The 24496-nt window shown below is 40.3% G+C and overlaps 1 protein-coding gene across 2 annotated transcripts in view; it reads right to left on the bottom strand.

Annotated features, from left to right (window-relative positions):
- LOC136864598 (sorting nexin-29) overlaps positions 1-24496 on the bottom strand; it is a 656141-nt gene that overhangs the window by 52458 nt on the left and 579187 nt on the right. For both annotated transcript variants that reach the window (XM_067141812.2, XM_067141813.2), the window contains one exon: positions 9854-10126. In XM_067141812.2, coding sequence (XP_066997913.2) covers positions 9854-10126 — 273 coding nt within the window. The remainder of the gene's footprint in view (positions 1-9853; positions 10127-24496) is intronic.

Genomic DNA, 24496 nt, shown 5'->3' with positions numbered 1-24496 from the left:
AAAGCACATTTCCAACATCATCCTCACTTTCATTTGTAATTTTAATACAATCAGGTACCTGATTAATTACCTTTCAGATTGAGATTAAGGCGGAAGATGCCCTTAATTAAAGGGCGAAACATGTCCCTATAATTTTATTCAATATTTAATTTCATGTTTGTGGGTTACTGTAGTCACGTCCTACTTCGTGAACAATGGGCAACGGCTGAGTGGCCTAGTAAGTGGTCCTGAGTCGGGATACCAGTTGCTACGGAATGGGAGTGGGCATCTCGGACATATTCTGAGTCATGGCCCTCCTTGTGCTCGGGCGGCTAGGACTATACAATTCACCGCTGGTCCATAACCCGTTAGCGGAGAGATCCTCACTTGGACTATGTGCAAGTAGGGTAGCATCCTGCTTCACGAATTTACCAAGCTCAGAACATTTTCAGCAAGCCTTGGACCTATGGGAGTAACGGAGTCCCACTCCCATTTGACAGGCGAGGGACTCCTTGGAAAAAACTTGGTGAACGAAATGGAATTCGATGGGGAGCTATCAATATTAATGGGGCTTATGGAAGAAAGAAAGTAGAACTGGCTGAGTCAGCAAAGAGGATGCATCAGGATGTGCTAGGTGTAAGTGATATTCGGGTAAGGGGAGATAACGAGGAAGAGATAGGAGATTATAAAGTGTACTTGACGGATGTTAGAAAGGGAAGGGCAGAGTCTGGGGTAGGGCTCATTATCAGGAATACCATTACACGCAACATAGTTTCCGTTAGGCACGTAAAAGAGCAAATGATGTGGGTAGATTTGTCAGTGGGAGGAATTAGGACTAGAATTGTGTCCGTGTATTCACCATGTGAGGGTGCAGATGAGGATGAAGTTGACAAGTTTTATGAAGCACTGAGTGACATCATGGTCAGGGTCAACAGCAAGGATAGAATAGTGCTAATGGGCGATTTCAATGCAAGAGCTGGGAATAGAACTGAAGGATACGAAAGGGTGATTGGTAAATGTGGGGAAGATATGGAAGCTAATCGGAATGGGAAGTGTTTGCTGGACTTCTGTGCTAGTATGGGTTTAGCTGTTATGAATACATTCTTCAAGCATAAGGCTATTCACCGCTACACATGGGAGGCTAGGGGTACCAGATCCATAATAGACTATATCTTAACCAACTTCAAATTCACGAAATCTGTTAGGAATGTACGAGTTTTCTGTGGATTTTTCGATGATACAGTCCACTATCTGATCTGTAGTGAACTAAGTATCTCTAGGCCTAGGGTAGAGAAAGTGAAATCTGTCTGCAAGTGAATAAGGGTAGAAAATCTCCAGGACGAGGAAATTAGACAGAAGTACATGGATGTGATTAGTGAGAAGTTTCAAACAGAAGACAGTAAGCAGGTTCAGGATATAGAAAGTGAATGGGTGGCATATATGGATGCTGTAGTAGAAACAGCAAGGGAATGCCTAGGAACAACTGTGTGTAAAGATGGGAAAAGGCAAACATCATGGTGGAATGATGAAGTGAGAGCAGCTTGTAAACGTAAAAAGAAGGCTTATCAGAAAAGGCACCAAACAAGGGCCGAGGCACACAGGGATTTGTATGTGGATGAAAGAAAGAAAGCGAAACAAATAGTTGTTGAATCCAAAAAGAAGTCATGGGAAGATTTTGGTAACAACCTGGAAAGGCTAGGTCAAGCAGCAGGGAAACCTTTCTGGACAGTAATAAAGAATCTTAGGAAGGGATGGAAAAAGGAAATGAACAGTGTTTTGAGTAATTCAGGTGAACTCATAATAGATCGCAGAGAATCACTGGAGAGGTGGAGGGAATATTTTGAACATCTTCTCAATGTTAAAGGAAATCATCCTGATGGTGTTGCGAACAGCCAAGCTCATGGGGGAGAGGAAAATGATGTTGGTGAAATTATGCTTGAGGAAGTAGTAAGGATGGTAAATAAACTCCATTGTCATAAGGCAGCAGGAATAGATGAAATTAGACCTGAAATGGTGAAGTATAGTGGAAGGCAGGGATGAAATTGCTTCATAGAATAGTAAAATTAGCATGGAGTGTTGGTTAGGTACCTTCAGATTGGACAAAAGCAGTAATTGCACCTATCTATAGTCCGGCTCCATGGCTAAATGGTTAGCGTGCTGGCCTTTGGCCACAGGGGTCCCGGGTTCGATTCCCAGTAGTGTCGGGAATTTTAACCATCATTGGTTAATTTCGCTGGCACAAGGGCTGGGTGTATGTGTCGTCTTCATCATCATTTCATCTTCATCACGACGTGCAGGTCGCCTACGGGCGTCAAATCAAAAGACCTGCACCTGGCGAGCCGAACATGTCCTCGGACACTCCCGGCACTAAAAGCCATACGCCATTTAATTTACCTATCTATAAGCAAGGGAACAGGAAGGATTGCAACAACCATCGAGGTATCTAATTGATTGGTATACTAGGCTAAGTATTCACTGGCATCTTGGAAGGGAGGGTGCGATCATTCGTTGAGAGGAAGTTGGATGAAAACCAGTGTGGTTTCAGACCACAGAGAAGCTGTCAGGATCAGATTTTCAGTATGCGCCAGGTAATTGAAAAATGCTATGAGAGGAATAGGCAGTTGTGTTTATGTTTCGTAGATCTAGAGAAAGCATATGACAGGGTACCGATGGAAAAGAGATTCGCCATACTGGGGTACTATGGAATTAGAGGTAGATTATTAAAATCAATCAAAGGCATTTATGTTGACAATTGGGCTTCAGTGAGAATTGATGGTAGAATGAGTTCTTGGTTCAGGGTACTTACAGGGGTTAGACAAGGCTGTAATCTTTCACCTTTGCTGTTCGTAGTTTACATGGATCATCTGCTGAAAGGTATCAAATGGCAGGGAGGGATTCAGTTAGGTGGAAATGTAGTAAGCAGTCCAAAAACTACAGTAAATAAGGAAAGGTGTCCTCTCTCAGACCGTTAAATAGCTCTATAATAATGGAACACGGAATAGTTGACAATGGAATCTCTTACCAGTGGATGTCAGAGGCATGTCCAGCAGCTCAGCTTTTAAACGAGCCTGTGTCGAAATACTATGTAAACACGCATGAATCATCAAGTTTTGACCTGAAAACACTTCCTCCTTCCTGCTCTTCATCATTATTTCCCTCTTCCTTTCACAGATCATCTTTTTCTTCTTCTTACTAATCCTTCTCTTCACCTCTCAATTGAAGGCAATATCTCGGCATATTGTAGAATTTCTTCTTCTTCTTCTTTTTTACATAATACAGATGTTGATTCCCAAAGGGAATTTAAAATATTTGTCCTGAATGAGTAAATTTATAATACCAATATAATGGTCCGTTATTGGACATTATAAATTTTCCAGCTAACTCATTCTTGGTTGCCTGCGTTTCGCCCTCGTGTGCTAAGTTAGGCTCATCAGTTGGGACTTAGTTGCTTTACGTCGCACTGACACAGATAGGTCTCATGGCGACGATGGGACAAGACAGGCCTACGAATTGGAAGGAAGCGGCCGTGTGAAAATGGGAAACCACGGGAAACCATCTTCAAGGCTGCCAACAGTGGGGTTCAAACCCACTATCTCCCAGATGCGAGCTCACAGCTGTGTGTTCCTAACCGCACAGCCAACTCGCCCGGTATTGTAGAAATTTATATTTTTGAAACATTCCCTTAAGTAGTATATATAGTACTCATTATTCATATATTTTTAATGTACTATACGTACAATGTGTATTATATAGATGATATTTGTTTTTCTTACGTGGGATAACTTTTATCAATACTATTACTGGTATTATTGTTAATAATGTTTTCATATTATTGTCATCAGTAGTTATTATTAACAGTGTTCTAGGTTAAGACTGGTTAAGTGTAAGTAAGAGAGTACAGAGGACGCCATTTAATGTAATCATGTTATCAACCGTATTATATAATAACTTTTATGAAGTATGGTACGGACCAATACTAAAACAATGAAAATCTTCCGTTTATTGTGATCATGAATTCGGTTTATGTTATCATATTTGTTTCCAAGGATTTCGTTCTCCAGCATGCCGAGTATTATCGCGCCTTGCCTGAACACACTTAGTTCTTCAAATATGTAAGTGCTAAAGGTTGTAAAACCTCCAAGAAACGAGTAAGAGTTTTATGTTGTGCGAGTATGTCTGGTGAAAAGAAAAGACTGTTAGTGATTGGAAAAAGTAAGAACCCACGTTGCTTTAAAGGCATCAATAAGTTTCCAGTGGACTATCATTCCAACTGTAATGCATGGATGACTGCCTTGATGTTCAAAGAATGGCTGCTAACGTGGGATAATAGGCTGAACCGTAAAATAGCTTTGCTGGTTGACAACTGTGCAGCACGCATTGTGAATTGTGAGCTCAAGAACATGAATGTGGTTTTCTTACCGGCAAATACGACTTCATTAATTCAGCTATGCGATTAAGGAATCAATCGCACCATGAAAGCGTATTATCGCCATGAAATGCGCACAAGAATCTTAGAAAACATAGAGGACTCGCATAAAACTAGTGCCAGTGCCCTTGTCAAAACAACCAGCCTTCTTGATGCCCTACATCTTCTAGCCATGTCATGGGATAATCCTCAGCATAAACAATAGAACTGTTTCCGGTATGGGGGATTTTTAAGAGAGTTACCAGAAGTAGACGAGGATGTTGAACTTTGTCCAACAGGCTTAACGGAAGATGAATTTCAGGAATGAATGAACATTGATGAGGGCATCATTACTGATGCGAAACAAAGATGACATGTGAGGAAATACCTCTGCAGGATTAGATATGAGAGGTGAAGAACTTGGAACAGAAGATAGCGATGCTGATTATGACGATGTTGCGGAAACTTTCTCAACACCAACAAATGCTGAAATGCGACGGGCGCTAGATATTAATGGACTTTTGAGAGACAACCAGAAGCAAACAACGATTAGAGACTATTTTACATAGCTGAAAACAGTTGACAGTATTGCAGGGCTGTGTGCCGGTATCTATTTCATTGTAGTGCATATAGGTTATGAATAAAAACAGTAGGCTACCTACCAATTTTTACTTTTCGGCTACTGTTATCAGCCGGTTAATGTTATCAAATTATCTGCGTCCCAAAGTGATCATAATAAGCGGCATCCACTGTACATCCCTAACTTGGCCAGAATAAATAAAATATATTTAGAGTTTAGAGCTATACGAACGCTGAAAGTACACACTATTGGCATGTCAAGTGGGACTCTACGTCGGACCGCAAGTCTAATATTATAATGTTGAGCCCCACTCTACATAGGAGTTTAAAAGGTTAAGGATGACTTCACCACTGGCCTGAGGATAGAAGTAGCAACGACGACACCAACTTTGACAATGTCATCAAGGGTGTAAGTCGTCAGGGTAGAAGGGAATCCAGAGATCTTCTCGTCACCACAGGAGAAGAATTATCTGCTGGAAATGCAGTGCGCGTCATCATCTGAGGAAGGAATTCCCGCAGTGGATCATAACAGCATGAGCGTTGCCATCTGAGGTAGGACTGCCAGCAGTGGATCACCACAGCAGAAGGGTATATATTATGCAATGATCCACCCACATCTAACATACACAAGCCCTATTTGGGGAAGATGTAGGAAAGATTACATTAATAACTTGGAAATCCTACAAAAAAGAGCCATCAAAATCATGTATGGATTCCCCTTCCTCAAACCGTCACATGAAGTTTTTTCAGAGTCAAATATTCTGCCATTCCATAAACAAATTGCATTTTTCATCAGCAGTCTTTATGTATATAAGCTAGACAGGAAATTAACCCATTCTACTGTTAACTTCTCCCATTTGAGTGAAATTCATGGATATGAAACTAGAGGATCATTAAGGATATATCCCTCTCACTCTAATTCAGTAAAGTATGGAGTGAAAGGCATAGAATCATCAATGTTTAGGGAATACAATGTGTTGCCTCCTGTTATAAAGAACTCTAAATCGGTTATATGTTTTAAGAAAACTCTTTTACAGATATCTCAATATAATCTCTGTATAACTTGCTTTATTTAATACAATAATATATATATTGTCCATATTTAATATATTACAGCCATGCAATATCTGAATATACTTCAGATAAACTATGATCCTACCATGTAAAAAAAAAAAAGGCAATGTCTTAGTTATCCAAAAATGTACTTGTCACTTTACAGAAAAAGCTATTGTATATGAAATGTAATTATTGTGCGCCTTAAAAAAGTATGCACTGTATTGTCCCTATCACGAGCCAGAGGCTCATGGGACCTTTTGTCACCAATAAATAAATAAATTCCATACACAACACCACGGGACCAACAGATAGCCAGCGGGAACAACCTCAGAATGTATGAACCAGTACAGTACATTGCATCATACCAGAAGATGATGAGAAAGAAACATTTGAAACTCTATGGAGTTCCGGGACATCTTAACGATAACAGGAGGTGACTGCAGTAGTACTGACAGGGTATTCCATCTCATTAACACTGGTGATGCGATCTTCATCTGGCTATGAAGACAAAGATTGATCAGATGCTGAGAAACAAGAAGCAGCATGGGGGGATTGAAGAATCCAACACTCCATGATCACTCCTTAACTTGGAAATACCATAGTGGTTCTAGTGAAGGCCATCTGAGTGCTGATCCCTATCTCCTACCCACCCATCAGGATCTACAAAACTCCCTCCCAATTTCCCACATATCCACTCCAGAGTCTTATTTTTAAATCTCCAATCACTTGAATGTAAGTATTAAAAAGCAAAGTCATCTCTGTACAGGCCATGAAGGCCCTGGGAGTGGTGGAAGGTAAAGGCTTCCACTATTTGTAACCTCGGCACTTGGTGGGGTAGAGTGGTTAGCTCTACGCCTGGCCGCCTTTGCTCCCAGGAATTAACCTGGTACTCATTTTTGGTGTAAACTGAGTGAACCTCAGGACCATATGCACCTCTGGAAGTGGAAATCTCATTTCTTAACGGATGTAAGTATACCTCCTACAAAATATCCTACCGATAACAATTTCTGCTCCCTTAAACTTATCCTGTGCTCTCATAACCAGATCCCACACATCCCCAACAGCTGTACTGCTGGTAAAGAAGAACTGCGAGCTTCCCTACTGCGACTATTATCAGAAGCTAAATGACGTCATCAAGAAGGACTGCTTCCCTTAGTCAGAGCCAAATGTTCTCAACTTTGGACCTGAAGTCGGGACATTGGCAGGTGGAGCTGCACAAAAATGACAAGGGGAAGACTGTTCTCTATAGGCCAAGGGTTGTGGCAGTTCACAGCAATGCACCTGCGACTTATGAATAACTGATGTAGTCCGTGCTGAGAGGGCTCACACAGGATGCCTGCCTCGTCTACCTAGATGATATCATCATGGTAGGACGCACATTCCAGAAGCACCTGTTAAACCTCTGAAATGTGTTCCAGAGACTACGAGGTGCCCACCTGATACTGAATTGCGGAAAGTGCCATCTATTCCAGCATGAGATATGCTACCTACGCCACATCATCAGTGGAGGGAATAGTCACCTATCTAGAAAATCTAGAAGCCATGGGAGAGTGGCCTGTGTTCAAGGACTGATGATGATGATGATGATGATGATGATGATGATGATGATGATGATGATGATGATGATTCTTGTTTAAAGGGGCCTAGCATCTAAGGTCATCGGCCCTGTTTAAGGACTAACAGGAGTTGAACTCTGCTTGTGTACCTACTACACAAGGTTCATTAGAGTCCAGAGGCCATACTCCAATCACTCATGGAGCCCCTTTGCTAAGCGATGCTATTATTGGTTATCCCATGTCTGGAGTTCATCATAGGCAATAAATTACATATTAATCCGCACTGAAGAGGAATACAGTGTAAAACAAAAGCTAAAGCTTAATACTGTTTGTAGTAAGCTTCCTCCTACCTCCTCTTCATTTCACATGTCTTTCTTCTTCTTACTAATCCACATCTTCACCTCTCAATTGAAGGCAATATCTCGATATATTGTAGAAATTTATATTGTTATATTTAATCCATACACACTAAGCGGAAGTTGCCTTGTCCACTGTTAATCAGCTTTCAGCTTCTTCTAGGAGCTTCATCGCAACTCTCAACAATTTGCTGCACTGTTGATTTGCTAGCTGCTGGTCGTATCCACTTTGTAGCCAGCGTGCCGAGATTCTTATTTCTCACTGGCATTCTCTATAAATGCCATGAGTCGGCCTTCATTGTCACAATGCTCCCTCCTTACAGCTGCTCATCCTGAGTAGCTTCACGATAAGGTGCAAACTGGTTTAGATGGACGACCATTATTTTCCTTCGGATCAGGCCGCCAAATCCTGTACTGCATCACTGTGTGTGTCTTTTTTTTTTTAGAAGTGTGAGTAAAACTGTGTTGACTGGAAAACTCAAATGTGAGTGATCTTGTGATTAATTAAATAGCAGTTCAATAAATTTAGTATATAGTAAAACACACTACCTCTCCGTGTAGCAATTTTAGTTTAATAGCTCACAATATAATGGAGCAACAGGAGGTGAACGTGACTTCCTTAGCTCAAGTGTTTGGTTTTCCCAACCAGGGTTGCTGGTGCTCAAGTCAGACATCTCCTCAACTGTACTCATGAGGCTAAGCAAATCCTATTTCAACACCCACTCTAGGATTAAAATCTTTGGTCTTGTCGGGTATGAAACATGGAGCTTCTGGATAACAAATAATTCATTTCTTCCTGTATTTTAATGTGTAATTTTTATAAGTCTACCATTACACAATCAGGCAAATAAACATTTAAAAACTAAAATGAACTATTTTGTCATCAGTTTGATGGAATCCCTAATGATGAAAACAACTGTGCAAAATGGAAGTATTAGACAGGAAAACAAACCAGAATTTGAAAGCTGTCCTCAGTTACCACTTATATTTCCATTTCATCTTATAACAATGGAATTTATATGCATTGGTCACAGTAGCAAATGCAGGTATACTGTTGCCTTCATAATATATAGTGAACCTACATTCATAAACAGAAAAATGAATAAATTCAGCTGTGTGTTTCAGTCGTTGTTTCATAGACTGATTTGAAGCAAATCTAAACCCCACCTTATCCAGTGCTAATCTTTTCATTCCTGTGTGACTCTTGCAGTCCTTATCTACAATGTTCCATTTGTCATATTCACATCTTTGTCTCTTCCTTCCATTCTTACACTGCACAGTACAAATCTTAGATGTTCTATCTTCATAAACTAGATTCAGTACCACTTCATAAGAGAACCTACCCCATACCAGCTTCAACATTCTCTTATAAAACTGTATTTCAGAGGTTTCTTGCCTTTCAGGATCAGTTATCGTACATGCTTCACTTTCAAACAGACATCTTCAGAAACTGACTAGTTTGATCCCAGTTCAGTATGGTGGTATTTGAAGAGGCTAGAATATGTCAGCCTCATGTCGATAGATCAACCAACAAGTAAAATAACACCTGCGGGACAAAATTCCAGCACATCAGCGTTTCCAAAAACCACAAAAGTAATTAGTGGGATGTAAAATTGGTAATAATATTATTATTCTCTATGAAAGCAAAGCTTCCAATGCTTGGGCTAGTCTACAATTTATGGTCTTCCTCATTTCTGCCATAAATGATTATTGTACTACCAAATTAGTAATATTCAACATATTAGATTAAAGATTTTAATTTCCTCATCTGACTTTTTTTTTATTACTTACCTTCGTAAATACAATCCAGTACTTTTGTGTATTTATGTCCATCTTGCATGCCATCTCTAAGACTTCTATACCATTTAGATCCTCTGTTAAAACAGATTAAGACAACTATCATAGTATAGTACATAACTAACCTGGTAAACATGGTGGACATCTGATGAGCCTCCGGTAAGGAATGCTGATGGAATCCAAATGTTAATTAGTGCCCGAGCAGCAGCACATGAAGAGCTGTTGTCATAGTCACTGGTAACACTTATGTCGTCGTCTGATGTAGCTACGTCATCAGGCAATGGGCCTCTCAAGTCTACCAACTCCTCACGAAGTCTGCGTATAACGGAGTCCTTTACTTGAAGTAACCGATGTAGACGATCATTGAACTCCATGAGCTCACCATGCATTTCTGCTACCTGGGGAAGAGCAGGGTTGGAAGGAGTTACAAAAATGAAACAACGTATAGAGACAGTACTGTACTAACAGAGAAAGGGAAGATTTAACATAAAGAAATACATCTGTAAATGGATTAAAGCCACTATATGTATTTATTTAATAAAGCCAAGCTTTCTGCCAAATTGCGCTGGCCTTCATCAGGGCGTGTGAAGTTCTGCCTCCAACAGTGAGAAAAGAAATTCTTCGAAGGAACGTGGAAGTCATGACAGTACTATCCACGGCCTACCCCACTGATTGGACTCGAGGATCGTTGCGCTGTGCTGTGGTGGTTGGGAGGGAAGTTAGTGATTCACTGCTCTCTGTCGACAGTTTCTTGAGAGCGTCCCACTGTGCCATGGTGGTGTTATGCTTGTATTTTTGCAGTACAGGTCTCCATGTATTTGATAACTTGAAGCCGTCTTCCCTGTTGATGTTATTTGGAGACCTGTACTGCAGAAATACAGGCATTACACCACCATGGCACAGTGTGATGCATTCAAGAAACTGTCGATAGAGGGTGGTGAATCAATAACTTCCCTCCCAACCGCCACAGCACAGTGCGACGATCCTTGAATCCAGTTAGTGGGGCAGGCCGTGGGTAGTACTGTCATGACTTCCATGTTCCTTCGAAGAATTTCTTTGCTCACTGTTGGAGGCAGAACTTCACATGCCCTGATGAAGGCAATGCAATTTGGCAGAAAGCTTGGCTTTATTAAATAAATATGTATAGTGGCTTTAATCCAGTTACACATTTATTTCTTTATGTTAATACAAAGAGCCAAGAAAACCAATGTTCATTAAAGGGAAGATTTGTTGACAACAAAATTATCTGGATATGCTGTCCTTAATCTTGTCTGAAATATAAATCATCAAAGATAGGAGGCCAGGAAAGAGGATAGTAATACAAACAAAGACAATCCCAGTAACAGGCTATTGTGAACAGAGGGAGCAAGAGAAAGGGGAAAAAAAGGACAAACAAGAAAATTTATAAGGAGAATGATAATGTATATGACAGAGGAAGAAGCATAAGAATAATAATAAGAAAGCCTTTTGCAACTGCAGACATCATGGTCATAGCTTTGGGACCACCAGTTTTACATGGAATCCAACCATAGGAACGGGAGTATTCCCTTCAAAAGTTCCATGTGCATTGGCCGGTACTCAAACCATGGTCATCTGGTGAGAACTAAGATGGCATTAACATCCTCACCACCATGGTGGAAGATTAGAAAACACAAGACAAATATAGCATTATAAATCTTTCTGAAAACTTGTAATGAGCTCTGTATCCTCAAATGTCCTATTACATGAAACAAAAATGAAATTTAAACTACCTCAGCATTGGAAAATGCATTATCCAAAAACCCATTTTACCAATAGCCAGAAGTTGTAAGGGCATATTTTAAAACAAATTAAAGAGAATGCTTTCAGAAAGCAGGAAACACACGATAATACCATCACAGTCTAATATACACAGTCGCGAAGCTCTGATGATATTTTTCGTCTGAGGTGACTACAGCGCTCCAAGCAGCGAGGTAGAGAAAACTTGCTACCAGACAACAGGGAACGAATTACCACTACAGTCTAAAATGGTCATAACATCTGAACCATTCATGCAAATAATGTCCTGACAAGGTTATTGTAATCCTTCTGAAAGAGCAGAGGAGGTCAAACAATTTATTTCGATGAGGATTTAGAGGATAATATAAAATCATTTATTTAATCTTAAGGAGTCATTTTTCTTTACCGCGAACTATAACATAAAATCGCTTCTAGAGGGCAACCGGTTCGAAATAGGTATATACCATCGCAGACTTTTTTGTAGAAGTTTCTATGCTCTACAATTCGTATGCTTACACTGGGGTCTATCGTTGACGGTTCACGCAGCGTAGGCCAAGAAAGCAAGTGACGGACCGACCGACATTGAACCTGCCAAGTTGACGTTAAAAATTAAATAATTGAAAAAGAGGTTCAACCTATTCAATACATAAAAGAAAGGAATGTAGTGATTAAATTCTTATTTAATAGTGATTAGAAATGGGACCAGTTTCGACCTTAGTCCAGGTCATCGTCAGCCGTTCAAAACATAAAAAACAAGAAAAACAATGCATAAGAAAAAGAATAAGTGAACTCTGGATCGGTATAAGATGAAATATAAATTGATGATGGGTGTAGAAATTGTGAGTCACTTGTTTTTTATGTTTTGAACGGCTGACGATGACCTGGACTAAGGTCGAAACCGGTCCCATTTCTAATCACTATTAAATAAGAATTTAATCACTACATTCCTTTCTTTTATGTATTGAATAGGTTGAACCCCTTTTTCAATTATTTAATTTTTAACGTTAATACTTTCAATACGGAACAATGAAATTTTTATCTTTAACCTGCCAAGTTGGGCGAAGAAGGCCAGAATGCTACCTCAGACTACAGGGGTAACACCAAACAAGGCACAAAGACAGTTAAAAGGGGGAGGTAAGAGTACAATACACAATATAAGAAAACACTACACACTCGGAAAAACAGTAGCTAGCACTACGCGGATCTCCAACAAAACAAGTACGTAACTATCAGTAGGGCCAACTAGTGAACAACAAACCGGGAAGATGAAAAGGCTGGGAACCTACCAAAGGCATGGACATGGCTTAGATAGCGGATTCCGAAATAAATCACCGTGATCCTTAGATTTTAAAAATATTATTTACAAGATAATTTTACAAATACATTCCAAGTTATGAGCTTTAAGTTCAGTGATATACATAGGTTATTTCGTAGCAGTGTAAATTCAAATTTCAAATCAACTATACATCTAGTTACCAATGTAGTTGTACAATGCAATATATAGTGATGTGAAAAAGGTTATCCAAAACTTGGCGTACCTCAAGTGATACAGAACTACCAGAGGCAACCCCCAAGGAAAATAATGTTAAACTACAATATACATATTTTAGTGAAACAAGAAATGGGAATGCCTCGGAAACGAACAGGTAAGTCCAGCTGAAAAACTAAGGCGTCATAAGTAACTAATTTGGTGAATCTAGGCGAGGTTAGGGCAGACTCCTGTATGAAAAGCAAATCGGAACATTACGGAAATTTCAGCAGGAACGGAATTCAAGAGTGCTTACCCGAGGAGTGTGCCACCCCGGAAACCGGGGGACGTCATCCAGATAGGCTGCTCGCAGACAGATAGACCAAGACCGACAGATTTCAGGATCCAGAATTAATTCGAACACTGCCTCGCTCACTATATATAGGAAATTCCGGCCTAGGAGGCAGCCAATCAGCGTGCACGTGTTCCCCATCGCCACCTAGACTCACCAATCACAACCTTACTTTCGATCGCGAACTTTGACTAACAATCTAGAATATGCATGATCGCGAAAGTCGTATTTTTCCAGAATAGACAGAACACACTTTCTAGAACACATACCAACAAAGTAACACACCCTGTACAAAAGTTATGTAACTTTCTGGATCTTTCCAGGAACTATCGACAGAATTCTACTATTTACAAATGCCTATGTTACAACATTATACAGTACAGGTTAGGTCAATAAAAATAAAACATCACATCATATTTTACAAAGAAAGTCTTAAAAAAAAAAATACATTCCACTCGCATTACATATTTCACTTGTAACATATTTAATCTTAAGGAGTCATTTTCCTTTACCGCGAACTATAACATAAAATCGCTTCTAGAGGGCAACCGGTTCGAAATAGGTATATACCATCGCAGACTTTTTTGTAGAAGTTTCTATGCTCTACAATTCGTATGCTTACACTGGGGTCTATCGTTGACGGTTCACGCAGCGTAGGCCAAGAAAGCAAGTGACGGACCGACCGACATCGAACCTGCCAAGTTGGGCGAAGAAGGCCAGCGCTCTACCATGGTCGGTCACCTGCTTTCTTGGCTTACGCTGCCTGAACTGTCAACAATAGACTCCAAATGTAAGCGTACGAATTGTAGAGCATAAAAACCTCTACAAAAAAGTCCGCTATGGTATATACCTATTTGGAACCGCCGCCCTCTAGAAGCGATTTTATGTTATATTCCGCGGCAGAAAAACATAACTCCTTAAGATGAAATAAATATTTCGATATTATCTTCGAACTCCTCATAGAAATAAATTGTTTGACCTCCTCCGCTCTTTCATAAGGATTACAATAACCTTGTCAGGACATTATTTGCATGAATGGTTCAGAAGTTATGACCATTTTAGACTGTAGTGGTAATTCGTTCCCTGTTGTCTGCTAGCAAGTTGCCTCTACCTCGCCGCTAGAGGTGCTAGTGTCACTCCATCTGTAAGTGGATGAACCTTCCTCATATTAGAGCTTCGCGACTGTATATATTAGACTGTGATACCATGCCATACAGTAACAAAAAAACAAACAACATTACAGTAAAAACCTTGGAAAGATGCTCCTATTCATTATGTTATCCCAGGTAACACAGTTTTTTCCTTGGTCCCTAAAATTTCCTATAGGAAGCCATTGTAAAATAAACTGTTCTATTGTTCATTTAAGATAATTCTTTCAAGGGAATTTTATTTAAATAATTTTTTTAGCAAAGTTCAGAGTAAATGGAAAAGTTTACTCTCTCATCACAAGTGCACCTACAGATCTGAAGAAAACTCTAAACTTTACCTGGAACTACAGGTTAGATAGAGTATGCTGACATTCAGAGTACATAGATGGACTAATACTGTAGAAGTGAGGAGAGGCCAATTTCGGATTTCTTGGAAACAAGTTGTTATATATCAATGTAGAGATCCTGGAGAATGAAATGAAACAAGAAACCTTTTCATCACATCCCTTACTGCTTTACTTGTACAGTTCAAAGACTTCCATTCACTAGTATTCAGTATATTGAAACTTGTCTGTCATTATGAGTAAAATGTAACTTCAAAGCTTTTCAGTCTATCAAAAACATAAGTTCAAAATAATATACCTGCATTACAAAATTTGAACTTGTGTGTTTAACAGACTGAAAAGCTTCTATTATGTTGCATTTAACTAAGTAAACACTTTCTTTATTGGACTGATACAAATGTAATGGACTAGTATAACTAGGAAACAATTCTTTAACCCATGGGTACATAATGAAAATATTGAGCTCGATTATTATTATTATTATTTGCATATGGACCCTGTTGGATCACACGTTACATTTATGATTCGCCTTTCTAAGAGACCATATTGCTTTCATTCTTTCAATGTGTTCCTGTTTTCTTTCCTCTGACCACTAAGTCCCCGATCTTTTTGGGACTTCATTCTCTGGTACTACCCATCTATTTATTTTCCAACAGTAAATGTTTCTGTCCAGTATTTCTGATGTTTCTATATGGGCCTTTTCAAGATCATTTTTAACATCTTGTATCCATGGTATGTTCTTCAGTTGTTCAGTATATGTCAAAATCTTGTGGGTTAGCCTTGAAGACTATAGTCTGTGAATGTGTCCATAGAATTTCAGTCCCATTTCCTGATGTCAGTGGCAAGGTTGGACAGTCCTTCCATAGCATTGCCTGATTTTAGTCTATACCCTTCTTTTTTCTCTGGACCCAGAATTTTCCTCAAGATCTTCCTTTCCTTCAAGATGTTTTCCAGATCACCTTTATTATTAAGTACCAAGATTTCACTTGCATACAGCACTTCACAATTAACCACCATATTATAATGTTAGATTTTTGTATGTATGGACATGCATTTCTTGTTTTAGATGTCACAGGTTCTCCAATATGCTCTTTTGAGTTTTTGTAATCAGACTTTCTGTGCTTCCTTTTCCAACCCTGTTGGTAACAGGATCCCACCGAGATATTTAAGATATGGAACTCGTTTGATCTGCCCGTATTTTGTTTGTAATTCCTGAATGTCGAATTTAGTGCAAATAAACTTTGTCTTCTCAAATGAGATTTGTAGTCCAATTTTCTCAGCACATTCCTTGAGGACTTCAATCTGTTTGATCACTGAAATATCACTATCTGTTAGTATTGCTAGGTCATCTGCGAAAGCTAAACAACAGACCTTTATGCCACCGTTCTTTTGTCCAAGTTGAATGGGTTTCCAGTGCTTCTGAGCTTTCAAATCCGTCTCCCATTCTCGAATGACTTTGTCTAGAACAAGGTTGAAAAGCAGTGGTGACAATCAGTCACCGTGTTGCACACTGGTCTTAATCGCAAAGGGCTCCGATACTTCACCCATGAATTTCACTTTTGACTTTGTTCTTGTGGTGTTTCCTTGATGAGTCTTAATGTCTTTGGATCAAGTCCTTCTTCAAAGATGTTAAAGAGAGACTGTCGATCGACGGAATCGTACGCTTTCTTGAAGTCGACAAAACTACAAATAACACTGACCTGCGAATTCAAACTTTCCGATCATTGCATTAAGTTTACATAGTGATATTTTGTATTTCGGACATGCTGATTCTGGAAGTGAAGTCAGTTTTCCCCTATCACATTAGGTTTTTGTGCAAATTCAAAATAAAAATTTTGATAAATATGCAGCATGCGCACATGCAAGGTTACTATTATCACATGCAAAGAACGCTTCTTTCTTATTATTTTCACCCATCTGAACACTCCTATATACTTATGAACATAATATAAAGATATGTAGTGTATTGTGTTAACAGATCTGTAGAAAAACACAGCCAAATGGACCAAAATTTTCCACGCATTAAGCCTCATAATGTACTGAGAATGGTATGTCTACAGTTTCAATTTTATAATGTCCTACCTTAGTATAAGAAACGTCTTGGTAAGCCTACGGTTTCAATTTTATAATGTCCTACCTTAGTATAAGAAACGTCTTTGCCTTGCTTTTCGTGTGTGAGTAGTAGTTGGACCTTCTCTCTTTAGTAGCCAGCAGTAATCTGCCAGCATGTTTTTGTTCCATTTCTCTTGATATCTGCATTCCATTTCCTGTAGATCCTGGTGGAATCTTTCTCCTTGCACTTTGCTCAGCATTCCTGGGTTCTCAGGGAAATAGTCCAGATGTGAATGTAACATGCACTTTCAAGCTCATTTTGCAGCCTAATCTTGGAAAGAAACAAGCAATCTATCCACCATTTGTTTGTAGTCTGAATAATTCGTGTTTCCAAAAAAGTTTTTGACCACATTCGAGAATGCTGTCCATGCCGATCGCTCTGCAGCACACACAATGTCTTCAAAATATCATCAGAAAGAAGTTTTCAGATATCTGGACCTGTGAAAATATCCTCCTTGATTCTGGAATTACTGATGCCAGGGAATCGATGACACAGGTACTGAAAACATTCACCTTCATTGTTTAGGGCCTTAACGGATTGCTTCATAAGCCCTAGTTTGATGTGAAGCGGAGGTAACAGTATTTTGCTCTTGTGAACAACAGTTTCTTGTTTTATGTTTTTCGACCCTACAATCCATTGTCTACGTGGCCATTCTTTTTTAGTCCAGTGATGTAACCATGCTCGACTCTCCCACTCACACAGAATGCAGGGGTGCTTTGTGTAACCTTTTTCACCTATCACTTTGAAATCACCACACACTTGCCACTTGTGTTCCTGTTACTTCAGTTTACACGACAGCATTTCGAGATTTCCATATGTTTCTCGCATAATAAATGAATGAGCAACGGGAATGGATGAAAGTTTGTTTATATTGTGAAGAAGGACACACTTCAAACTACGCTTGGAGACTAATATAAATGGTCTATTATTGGGTGAAAAGTCTCCAGTCAATAGGGTCATACTGTGGTGCTCCTAGTTTTAAGATAACCTCCGGAATGTTGTTGCAGTAAACCAAGCCTCCCTCTTCAGAGAAGAAGGGTGTAAATTCTTTTCGCGATGTCTGTACCAATAGTACGTCATCCCTGGTGCCAACATGTTCCTTTCACGAAGTCTAGACCTGAGTAACTCGGAAGATTCCTTTGTAAGGCCATGATCTCAAACGAAGTCATTTAATGCACTTTGCTCGAACAGTCTCAGTTCTTTTTCATCACACTCAGGGGAGAAATCACAGTCGGAGTTAGTGCCCACCATTTCTGCATCAGATTCAGAAGAGGGACAATCCTGTAAATGTTCTGGACGCTGTGGTACTGGTGAAACGGGTAAAATTGCAGATAGAATATTGCTTGGATACACAATGTTACCTTTGTTGCTGCAGTTAAATCCTTTCACATTCACAGAAGTAGCAGCAAATACTATGGTCTGGGGGTTCTCGAGACACCATTGAAATACCGAATGGCAACGCAGTTCGCTTACCGTTCACCCATTGCTGTAACTGCTCTACACAGGTTCTACAAGCCTTATATGGTGCCCACGGCTTGTCTTGGTTTCCAAGTTTCAAGCCAAAGTAGGCATAGTAGGCCTTTCTCACGAACTCGGTTATATTACACCTCTGTCTCAGCGGCACGAAACTTCCACGTACATAGCAGAATGTACTTGGATTGTTATGAAGACAAAAATCTATTTTCACTAGCAAGCGAAACAACTCAGACTGTAGCGGACAAAGAACAACAAGAGAATGACGCCACTAAGCCAAAACCGCGTGTTGCCGGCTATGTTGTACATAGATGCCGGCTCTAAACTCTGAGCGTGATAATACAGGAGTACGAGATGGCTGGAGGTTTTCGAATTAATAAAATACATTAATATAAGAATATGGAAATCTAAATGAAAGCAACACTCTGCCTAACAATGTCAGAAGTGCATTAGTGCATGTGATGAAATAAACGTAATATAAGATTTTTGAGAAAATGTGATGTGATGGGAAAAAATTAACATCGGATCCTGATTCAGGATGCAGAAGTCATCCTAAAAATCAATACAGGATGGGGGCAATGAAACTATCACAGAACAGTGTAATCGGAGAGCTTCGGATTGTTCTATATTTCAATATCGTCTTCAAGTTAAAAATTTGTTCAACACAGGACCGCCCAGGTTGGAAACCGGCTTGATATTCTCCAATATTGTATTCAAGCTGTTTTTGTACTCTTTGAAGAAGACACGCAGAGATAATCTTGTAGGTGACTTGAATGAGAGATATCCCTCTGTAGTTATTTACATCCATTCTGTCACCTCTCTTGTGTAACAGATGGATAAGTGCACATTTCTATTCTTCAGGCAGCTTTTCTTTTTTCCAGATGTCCATGATTATTAGTGTGAGCTCCTCAGGTGTATTTGGGCCTATGTTCTTTAAGAGTTCTGCAACTATGCCATCTTCTCCAGATGCCCTGTTATTTTTGAGACTGAAGATGTCTCTGGATTTCTTTTTTGGTGCGCGGCTGTGAGCTTGCATCCGGGAGATAGTAGGTTCGAATCCCACTATCGGCAGCCCTGAAGATGGTTTTCCGTGGTTTCCCATTTTCACACCAGGCAAATGCTGGGGCTGTACCTTAATTAAGGCCACGGCCGCTTCCTTCCAACTCCTAGGCCTTTCCTATCCCATCGTCGCCATAAGACCTATCTGTGTCGGTGCGACGTAAAGCCCCTAGCAAAAAAAAAAAATTCTTTTTTGGTAGGTGGTGGAGATTCGCGGTTTATGTGTACAGGAATTTCTTTGGGCCATCGTAATGTTGGCTCCTGGCAATTGAGTAATTCAGAGAAATATCGAGTCAACTCCTTACAATTATCCTGGTTAGACAGCGCGAGTTTTCCGTCTTGTTTTCGGAAGCATAAATCTGTGGGGTGTATCCTCGGATTCTTCCTGCGAAAGTCCTGTAGAACTCTCGCATATGGTGATCTCTGAAATCTTTTTCTATAGATTTCAATTGGTCCTTCATGTATTTCCTCTTCGTTTGATTACTTTTAACACTTCCTTCCTTGTCTGAAGATAGTGTTGTTGAGCCTCGAGTGACTTCTTACAGCTATATTTCTGAAAAGCTTTTCCAGTTTGCTTTTCCAGTGCTTCTTCACAAGCAGAGTCCCACCAAGGGTGTTTTGTATTCTTCTTCAATGGAATCATCTCTCTAGCTCTCTTAATGATCTTGTCATGGAACTGTTGCCAGGTGTCCACCTTTTCCTTTTCCCATTCTTCTTTTATGTTGGTTTCCTTTTTTTTTTCCTATTGGCTTTACGTCGCACCGACACAGACAGGTCTCATGGCGACGATGATACAAGGAAGGGCTAGAAATGGGAAGGAAGCGGCCGTGGCCTTAATTAAGGTATAGCCCCAGCATTTGCCTGGTGTGAAAATGGGAAACCACGGAAAACCATTTTCAGGGCTGCCGACAGTGGGGTTTACGAATCTCCACCACCTACCAAAAAAGAAATCCAGTATCCGAATACTGGATACTGGCCGCACTTAAGCGACTGCAGCTATCGAGCTCGTTGGTTTCTTTTATCTTTTTCGTGTTGAACTTCTGAAGATGAGATTTCTTGTAGTGGATTCTTTTTGGGGTAAATTTCACTTTGATACATACTAAATAGTGGCAGAATCAATATTAGGTCCTCTTCTAACTTACACATCATGAAAGTCGTGAACTCATGTTGTGATTTTGTTGTGTTGGTAGTTGGTTGACATGCTAATGTTGCAGTCTCCTTCTCCTTCTCCTTCTTCTTCTTCTCCTCCTTCTTCTTCTGCTTCTTCGTAGAAGTGTTTTGTTCAAAATGCTGGTTCATTAATGTGTGTGTATAATGGGTATATAATTTGTAAATAAAATAGTATACACAATTGACATGTGTGTGCATCCTTGTAGTCACAACAATGGTGACTGTGTGACAGGATTGAAGAATAATTTTGGCAGTGAATAAGAGTGTTAAGTGGAAATCAGAACAAAATGCAACTGATACTGAAAAATATGTCTGTAAAACAACTGCACGACAAACTCGCAAAAAAGAAATCTTCTGAGGAATGGCAATAAGAAATCATTGAAGACACGGCTACAAGAAGACTTCATTGAAAACAGTGAAGATCCCAAAAAGTTTTTTATCGAGGTGGACAAAACACTGGTCGCGTCATTAGAAGAGGAGGTGAATATAACCAAAATGTGTTCCAACTTAATGAGCATGATACAGGCATGATTGACAAAATCTCAGACATTAATTCACATGTTAATTCCACTTTAACAGAACAGATCTCAAAGGTAGATGAAGATTTCTGCATCTAATACAGTTTTAACTAGACAAATATCTCAAGTGTACATGCAGGTTTACAAATTAGAACAGTGCCTAGAATAAAAAATTACAACCGTAGATGATAAAATTTCATCCCAAATTAGTGAAGTCACCAATCAATTAACACAGCAGATAACGGACATCACGTCAAAATGGGGCAGGTTGAGCAGATGGATAGTAGGGTAAGCCAGATGGAAGGGGACATCTCGCACCTCAAGGAGGAGGTGGAAATCCAGGTTTCCGGCATCAAAAAACAGGTTGAGGGGAAAATTTCTACCATTGAGGGAAATTTTGGGTGCTGTATTTCAGCTGTTGAAGGAAGGTTAGAAAACCAGATTTCAACCATCAAGGGAGATGTGCAGAATATGAGAGAGAGAGAGAGAGAATCCTTCATGCGGTAGAAGATAAACTCGAACAGGACCTATCACCACACCTTCAAACCCCTCAAACCTTACCGACTACACAGGACACCTAGACCCGGCGGTGATTATAGAGAGCCTTCTGGAATTCCACGGGCGACTGGAAAAGAATCCAACTAGATTCATTGAGGGATCGGTCAGTCTACTAGGAAGGACTAATCTACCGGAGGTCACCTTCGTTCAACTCTTCACACTGCAGTTAAAGGGGCAAGCAGCTACTTGGTGGAATAACTTGAAGGGATTAAACTTAAACTGGACTGATTTCAAGAGGGAATTCCTTGCTAGGTTTAATTCCGAAGGGGTGAAGAGCTCTGTCAAAAGGAATCTACTGACTGATGCACAACCCACCGGCATAAAAGGTAATGCATTCGTCCTCCAGAACTACCAGCTCTTCAAGTGGCTGCATCCTGAAAGAAGCGAGAACGAGATCTTACCATACATCGGAGAGCTACTCCATTATAAGATTAGACCACTAGTGAAGGTATCGCACCGAGATCCTTTGATGATCTGTGTAGAATCATTGCCCAGTTGGAAAAAGAAGACAAGAGAAAAGGCACGGAAGAGACCAGCTCAGATAGGAAATGCTACCAGTGTAGAAGAACGGGACACCTGAAGAAGAAGTGCCCAACTTTGGCGTCGGAAAACAAGGTCCGACCCATTCTGGATTGAGGGGTAATGGGACCGGGAACAGGAATGCGCCTCAAGACCCGACAAACACACAACCCTGGTCAAGTAGGAAAGGGATTGGTCAGATCGTGAGCAGAACAGACCAACCTCACCCAGCTATCATCCTGAGGATAGGCAACAAGAATTTTTCTCAGCCATACTCGACAGCCAAGCAAGTCACTTGTTTGTAAATGGGACTGTTGTCAGATTACTACCAGCTTTGAAGTCTCACCATCTCGGAGGGGTAGTGGAAGCAGCGGACGGGGTAACCTAACCGCTAAATGCACGGTCCTGACTTTTTGGTAGAATACAAGGTGACCCTAGACTATGCAACACATGAAGTCTTTTAAAAGACAGATGTTTGAGGGTTGCCTGGCGTGATGGAGATCTCTGCATTTGCAACGATGAGGAAGTCATCGTACGTAGGTGGTTTGAAAAGATCTCAGAATGTACTACAGTTAAGTATCTTACCTCGGTGGAACTGCTTTTATTTTTCAACATAGTCTCCCTGTAAACTAATGCATTTGGTCCAGCGATGTTTCAATGCCTTGATCCCATCTCGAAAATGAGATTCATCCAGGCCTGCAAAATACCTTTCCAATTCGACTGTCAGTTCTTCCCTTGTAGAAAATCTCCATCCACCGAGGAAAATTTTCAGCTTGGGGAATAGATGAATGTCTGATGGTGCTAAATCAGGTGAATAAGGTGGATGTGGCAACAATTCGTACCCCACTTCATGAAGTTGTGCCATGGCAATAACACTTGTGTGCGGCAGAGCGTTGTCGTGATGAAAGATTACCTTTTTCCTTGCCAAACCACGCCTTGTTTCGTGTATCTTTTCCTGTAGTTGGTCTAGGAGGTTTGCATAGTATTGCCCCGTAATTGTTTGGCCAGTAGGAAGATAATCTATCAGCAGAATGCCTTTTGCATCCCAGAAAACTGAGGCCATGACCTTTCGAGCTGAACGCACTGCCTTTGCTTTCTTTGGTGGTGGTGGTGAATCAGCACGTTTCCACTGCTTTGACTGCTGTTTTATCTCTGGGGTATAGTAGTGGACCCAAGTTACATCTGTAGTCACAAACCGGCGCAAAAAATCTTGTTGGTTGCACTGAAAACGGGCCAGACTTTGTTCGGACATTTCCAATCTGGTGCGTTTATTGTCCAATGTCAAGAGCCGCGGCACCCATCTTGCGGATAATTTTTTCATACCCAATTCTTCGGTTAAAATATAATATACCCATTCAGAAGACATCCCTACAGCTTCAGCAATCTCCCGCACTTTCAGTCGACAATCCTCCATGACCATTTTATGCACTTTTCCGATAAATTTCTGGGGTCGTAACACATTTTGGCCGTCCACTATGCGGATAATCATCCAAGCTCTCCTGACCAAATTTAAACTCAATGGTCCACTTGGCAACAGTTGAAAATGAAGAAGCAGAGACCCCCAGTGTGTTCTGAAAGTCGCCATGAATTTCCTTTGCTTTCATACCTTTCTTTACAAAGTATTTACTGCTCGAATCTCAGTTTTTCCCACTGTCACAAATCACTGCGCGGGAACAACAACAAAGAGTCGTCACTACCACACTCCTGCAGCTAGAGCACTGACGCGCCACGTGTTCACTCACAAAGGATGTGTGATTATTGCGCGGGAACCTCGTTGCTCTAGCACTGATATCTAGCGGTGATTCCGAGAACTTTTCAAACCGTCCTCATAGACCTGGGGTACGTGTACTCCTTGTGGCATCAGGCGAAGGTAGTGTATATACCTAAACCCAGAAGGTCTTCATATACTAGACCTAAGGATTATAGACCCATTAGTCTAACGTCTTTTCTTCTTAAGACTTTGGAAAGACTGGTGGATAGACATATCAGGGAGAAAATATTAAGAGACTGTCCCCTGCATCCTCATCAACATGCATACCAACCGGGGAAGTCGGTTGAGACGGCACTACACCAGCTTGTTTCTAGGCTGGAGAGCCTATACACACATATATACATACATACATATATATTCTACATATTGGAAGTAGAGTGTGTTTATTGAAGACTTTATTTGTAAACCTTCCGTAGTACTTACTGTATGATCTGAAGTGTGGTGATAGAATATTTTATTTGTATTCCATTCAGGTACCTAACCTGTACAGTGTAAGAAATATTATTGTACATAGGTT

The sequence above is a fragment of the Anabrus simplex genome, chromosome 2 (genome assembly GCF_040414725.1).
Source record: "Anabrus simplex isolate iqAnaSimp1 chromosome 2, ASM4041472v1, whole genome shotgun sequence".
NCBI lineage: Eukaryota > Metazoa > Arthropoda > Insecta > Orthoptera > Tettigoniidae > Anabrus > Anabrus simplex.
The sequence above is the reverse complement of the archived record's forward strand: the minus strand, read 5'-3'. Positions and strand labels throughout refer to the sequence as shown.